Below are 6,981 nucleotides of genomic sequence, written 5' to 3' on the forward strand. Positions count from 1 at the left end.
GTGAAAGGCTGAACCGACGGTGGTTGTGAGGAAGAAAAAAAAACTTAAACCAGACGAATTTTACATCTTAAGTAAAGATAATTCGCTGCGAATTTAGTTTTTGTTGTTGTTTTGCTTTATTGCTTCAAATACAACTAACATCGCCTTACACCACCTGCTAACACTTTAATGTGCTTATTCAGATTAAAAGCATGCACGCATTTTTTCTATAAACGTCTTGGAATTTTCCAATGTTTAGTAATCTCACAGCAACAGGTGAAAACTCTGAGACGATTGCTTTTAGATGAACTTCTAAATTCTTGACAAGAAGGAGCTACCACCTTGACAGCCGTCTTTCCTACAAACTAATACCATAACTACTTAGCCCTGATTTGGCTGAGCATCTCCCCGTTCCTGTGCCAAATGCAACCTACTCACTCTAACAAGCAGCCTGTATCCTCTCAAGTTTTTAGAGCTGCCGGGAAAGTCTTGGTATACGTTTTTCAGAACGGAAAACACAGAAGACATCAGCCCAAAGCGGACAAGACAAATTCGCTGGAGATCCCCCAGCGCAGTACTGGGGACCTCATGGAACGTTCTGCAAAACATTTCCCTCTGATCCGAATTCACACTGAAACACGTGCCAAGGAACCGGAGCGAAACTACAGCAACAACAAGAATAATGAAGATTCATTCACCTGTCCACGGCGATCGCGGTCATGGAGTAGATGCTGGCGAACACGGCAGTGATGGGGAAGAAGTTGTGGAACCTGCAGTAAGCCTCCCCGAAGTACCACTCGTTGTGCAGGGCATAGATGAAATTGATGAGGGTGTTGAAAGCTGCCATGGAGGCGTCGGAGAAAGCCAAGCTGACTAGGAAATAGTTCGTGACCGTGCGCATCCTCTTGTGGGCCAGGATGATCCAGATGACGATCAGGTTGCCCAAGACGGCCACGGCCACCATGGAGCCGTAAGCCAGGGACCAGAGGGCGATGCGCCAGGAGGGCTGCACGAACTGGTTGGGGGAGGAGGGAGAGGAGAAGTTGCTCCGAGACTCGCCCCCGGCTCGGCTGAGGTTGCCCTCCAGCAGGCTCTCGTTGAGTGCTGGAAGCGAAGTCATGGCCGGGGGGGGGGGAGGGTGAGGGGGGGGGGGGGCTGCTCACTTCCCGGCTGGAGAATGGGAGTTTGGAGAGTTGAGGAATGCCAACTTTCTTTTTTCTCTCCTCTCTCGCACGCTCAGCGGGGAGAGATGCAGCTGCAGTTGCCCGTCAGAGGTTTTGATCCAGAATCTCGCCTTCTACTACTTTCTCACAGAGAGAGAGAGACAGAGCGAGAGGAGGAGAAGAGATTGGAAGGGGCTGAGCCGCCTTTATAGTAGCGGGGGTCGCCCGACTGTCAGGCATCGATTGTGACGTCAGCAGCACTGGGATAACCTCCCGGTCCGGGGCAGATCCCGCACCTACATTCTCGTCAGCCCGCTTGGAAGGAGAAAGAGCGCCTCTGGCAGCTGTACCTTTCATTTGCCTCTTTGCTATTTTTTTTTTCTCTTTCTCTTTCTCCTCCTCCTCCTTTCCCCCAACGCCGACTTTCTAAGGATGCTGTCAACAGGATTGATGTAGTTTTTTTTTTTTCAATACAGATATGATACAGCTGTTGCTCATCCATGACCGTCGCTTAAAAGTCTTTCATTTCGCCAGTCGTTTTACATTACGCTTGGATTAGCGTGATTGATCTTGAATCGTGGTAATAAAATGAGCTGAGTGTTTACAGGTATGTCTAACCGAGAAAACTCGTGCTAGCAGTTTTCTTTCATTGATCTTTTTTTTTTCTTCAGAAAAGATTTTTAAAGGAAACTTGCTCGATGAAAATGACAGTGAGTCATTCATTAGTAGTAGTATATTATAGTTGGAAATTGGCGCTACCAAGAATAGCTAGAGCCCAAGTTACTATCCTTGCGTTAATGTCCCTGGACGCAGACAATGCATTTTTTTCTCTGTACGCCCTATACCATTACTAAAAGAAATTTAGTTGAACAAATCACATACAATAACTTTTGTTCTCAAGGTGATGACTTCCCAAAGGGTAACATCATTCCTCCTAAGTTGTTAAAACTGTATTGCTTCCTCTGTTGTTCTTATTAGAGACCGCCACACTGCACTTCTTTCAATTATGATGTCCGACGCAGGTTCACATTCGCACCTTATAGACCGGTGTATATAAAATGATTATCATTCCGTCAGCACGAATGTGGTGGATTGTGCTAATGCTCATTGCTGACGTCCGACGGGTCTCGGAGTCCCACCTGGAATGACCCAGCTGTGCCTCCAGTGTCCTTTGAGATTTTCATCGCACATGTTTCAAGCGGATACAGGTTCTTGGAAAAAGCCGATGATGATTTATAGAACCTGAGCCGCTGTCTTTTATTCTCGCCCTGTTATAATCCTGATTTGGTCAGTTTTTCCTCAAAGGGACGTTTTTTAAATACAATCCAAGAGGCAAACTGTTTATTTTGCATTATTTCGCAACATGATACTTAAAAACTGATTTGTGCAAAAGTGGTATTGCTGGAATTGCCACTGATCTGGTGTAGTCTTGAAAGGTAATATATAATATTAGGAATTTCTCTTCCCTGACCAATGGTTCCAATTCTTCTGCAATGAGTTGTTTGCATTTAACATACTGAAAATGACCCATTTCATCTTATACATTCTCAGAATTTTACAATGCCATCTAAAATACTCAGGCCCTGATGCGCAAAGCTCTGATGCTAAGCCAACAGCGCAAACCCCATAGCGCAACAACAGCACAGAAGACTAGCTAACCAACGCTCAAAGCAAATAACATTCAGATTTTATGAGCACTATTAAACTGAAAGCAAGGGGGAGGAATGTGCACAAAAAGTTTATGGTGAGTGCAGCTCTTGTGCACATGCCCAAGCAAAACCAGAAGTGCAAACACTTTAAATATAAACTTTTCAAAAATTGTTTCCCTAGGCACCTGGAATAAGAGGCCTCCATAGCCACAAGCACCCAAAGTATGCATGTGCTCTATTTGCATGCACTGCCTCCATTATATGCAAGTAGATCTCAAGTATATTCATTGTGTAAATCCTGAAAACCCAACTCACTTTCCATAATCCACCTCACGCTAACCACTCCCCTCTCGGAAACAAATAACATTCCCACAATATACATAATCAACAGACCATCTAAACACAACACACACCGTCAAAACTACAACAATAACCAAAATAATGGAGATACCACTTCACACAAACAAAATCAAAATAAAGGAAAAAAATGGACATAATAAACCCACAACACAAGAAAACAGATAACTAAAGAAAATCATCACAATCCCAAACCCAACTGATCCTTATCAAACAATTCAAATAGGATACATTAATGCCAGATCCGTTGTCAATAAAGCTGCAATAATAACAGACTGGATTATTGATGACGATCTATTACTCATCAGTGAAACCTGGATTCATGACTACAATGACCCCATTATACTAGACCTGAGCCCCGCAGATTACAAAATTACCCATTGGACAAGAAACGGAAAGAGAGGAGGGGGAATTGCGCTGATCTATAAATCCTATTTCACCGTAACAACCACAGCGGAATCCATATCACCAGAACTAGAAATTGCATCACTCAGAATTAACCACATTACCTTGTTAGACCATTTAAACATTGTTCTGTTTTATAGACCACCAGGTAAGTGGCAAGATTGTCAACAACACTTCATGGACTTCATTTTGAATACCTGTGTATCTAACTGCAATCTTCTTATAGTAGGGGACATAAACTTGCACCTAGAAGACCCTAATGCAAACAACGCACGAGAATGTAAGGATTTTTTCCAATCATGGGAATTTAACTGGTCCAATACCCAAGCAATGCATATTAAAGGACATACACTTGACTTAATGACACACAAATTCTCCTCAGATCAAACCCTCATATTAACAGATACCAAATGGACAGACATACCATGGTCAGACCACTACAAACTAAACTTATCCCTACAGTGGCGGAAAAAAGACTCGCGTCAAAAACAAGAACGTACAACATGCACTACAAGAGGCCAAATTGATCCTGTTCTATTCTGGCAACAGTTCTATACAAACGAATGACAGTACAAACAGAATCCAAACAATACCTCCTAAATTGGGACAACAGATGCATGAGTATACTAGACACAATAGCACCATTACAAACACGAACCTCACAAAGACACAGCTCAATACCATGGTTTAACAAAGATCTGAAAAAACTAAAATCTCAAGTAAGGAGACTCGAACGAGCATGGAGTAAAATGAAAGATGAACGCACACTTAAGGCATGGAAACAAATGCAAAGAAAATATAAATATACAATTAGACAAACCAAAAGGTCATACTACAAATCCAAAATAGGGCCAGATTATAAAGATACACACAAATTATTCCAACTTGTGCACAAACTTCTTGACACTTCATCAGTTACCACAACCAGCACAGATTCCCCATCAGCAGATGATCTGGCTATTTACTTCAACAAGAAAATCATAAAACTACGATCCACCTTACCACTCAACACCACAGACCATGAAATATTCATTAATTGTTTGGACCCAACCACCGATGGATATCCAGCGGACTGAATCTGGACAAACTTTGTTCCACTGGAGGGGGAAACCGTGACCCAAGCGATCAATAGATTTGCCAAGTTCCACTGCAAACTAGACTCATGTCCCAGTTATCTAATAAAGTCTGCTCCTCAACATTTTCTTCTCAATACTTCATACATCACAATCAGGATTTCGAGCTAACCATAGCACCGAAACAGTACTGATAACTCTCTTAACTAACTTTAAACAAATAATTGTAGCTGGCAATAATGTCCTCCTCTTACAATTCGACATGTCCAGCATGTTCGATATGGTCAGTCATAATATACTATTGAATATCCTAGAATATTTTGGCATTGGAGGAAACGTACTGAAATGGATTAATGGCTTCCTAACCACAAGAACATAACAAGTGATATCAAAGTTGGCTACATCATCACCTTGGAGTCCTGAATGTGGAGTGCCTCAAGGTTCGCCCCTCTCACCAACCCTTTTCAAATTAATGATGACCCCAGTGGCCAGATCTCTATTCAATCAAGGCCTCAATCCATACATTTATGCAGACGATGTCACAATTTACATCCCATTTAAAAAGAACCTAACAGAAATCACAAATAAAATAATTCATAGCTTCCAAATAATGAACTCATGGGCGGATGCATTTCAACTAAAGCTTAATGCAGAAAAGACACAATGCCTTATCCTTACATCGCAATACGACAAGAATAAACCAACTACTATAAGTACCCTAAACCATACTCTCCCTATTTCAGATAACTTGAAACTCCTGGGAGTCACAATTGATAGAAATCTCACACTAGAAAGCCATGCGAAAAATGTTCCATGTAATGTGGAAACTCAAAAGAGTTAAACCTTTCTTCCCAAGGATGATATTCCGAAACCTGGTGCAATCAATGGTGCTGAGTCACGTGAGACTACTGCAATTCCATATACACCGGATGCAAAGCACAAATCATTAAGAAACTTCAAACTGCCCAAAATACTGCAGCCAGACTCATATTTGGAAGAGCAAAATAAGAAAGCGCAAAATCCCTCAGAGAAAAATTACATTGGCTCCCATTAAAAGATCGAATTGTATTCAAAACATGCACCCTGGTGCATAAAATTATTCATGTCAGACCTCATAGACTTACCAGCAAGGAATACAAAAAGATCATCACGCACTCTCTTAAACCTCCATTACCCCAGTTGCAAAGGACTTAAATATAAATCAATTTATGCCTCTAGCTTCTACATCAACACGCAATTGTGGAATGCACTACCAACTGTTATAAAAACTATGCACGTTCTGACAGACGTCCATAAACTACTAAAGACTAAATTGTTCAAAGAGATGTACCTAAAAGATCCTTCATAATGACCAGCCATCAAAACCTTACCAATTCAAGTCAACATTGAATTCTTTTTACTTGTTTTTTTTTTACCCTTTACTTTTCCACTCATGGTAGGTTCAATGCAGCCTAGGTACTTATTTGTACCTGGGGGAATGGTGGGTTAAGTGACTTGCCCAGAGTCACAAGGAGCTGCTTGTGGCTGCAGTGGGAATTGAACCCAGTTCCCCAGGACCAAAGTCAACCACTCTAACCACTAGGCCACTCCTCTTGTTTAATTATTCACCTGAATACTGTTGAATGTTTTTACATCTACCCTAATCTTTAATGCCTTAAGTGAACTGTAGATCCACTACTTACAACTTATCTACTACTTACAACTTATCCTATATTTTCTGTACTTAAATGCACTAATACTCTGTATTTCTCATTCCGGAATGGCGATCGCCATTACGGCATAATGTAAGGCACATTGAGCCTGCAAATAGGTGGGAAAATGTGGGATACAAATGCTGCAAATAAATAAATAAATAATATTGGACACCCCTACCATAAACCATAAGTGCAGGGGTTTGGGCATGCAGGCATGCTGATGCTGGGAATCCTGTTTTCTAAGTTGTTTGCAAGGGAACAGTTTCACAGTGCATGCATATTTCCAACTTGCAAAATGAATTTGCAAATCAATCTGTAGGTTTTTTGTTTTTATTTCTACCTGACATGCAACACCACGTAACATTAAGCAGTTCTTCCATGCCATTTTATTAGGATTCTGTGGAAAGGAAGAGCAAAGGAGAGAAGAGTAGGGACAGAGAAATTGTTCTTTTTCAATACAAGAGGCAGACAGAAACAGTACAACTTTGTTTGTAGTTGTATGCTTGAGGCAGTCAAATACCGATGCCCATTTGGAGGGAGGGGGGTGGGGGTGTCTCAGTACAGTGCTATGCTCACAGGGGAAGTCACTCAGAACCACATATAGAAAGGTTTAAGACCAGGCAGAGAAGGACATCACCGTTTGTAGATGTGGGCCTGAGGC

General features: G+C 41.7%; 1 protein-coding gene across 1 annotated transcript in view; it reads right to left on the bottom strand.

Moving 5' to 3' along the window:
- TACR3 (tachykinin receptor 3) overlaps window positions 1-1,099 on the bottom strand; it is a 299,133-nt gene extending 298,034 nt beyond the window's left edge. Inside the window, exon 1 of the mRNA XM_030192157.1 lies at window positions 678-1,099. Coding sequence (XP_030048017.1) covers window positions 678-1,099 — 422 coding nt within the window. The remainder of the gene's footprint in view (window positions 1-677) is intronic.
- Window positions 1,100-6,981: the final 5,882 nt, after the last annotated feature.

Source organism: Microcaecilia unicolor, chromosome 2 (genome assembly GCF_901765095.1).
Source record: "Microcaecilia unicolor chromosome 2, aMicUni1.1, whole genome shotgun sequence".
NCBI classification, from domain to species: Eukaryota; Metazoa; Chordata; class Amphibia; order Gymnophiona; family Siphonopidae; genus Microcaecilia; species Microcaecilia unicolor.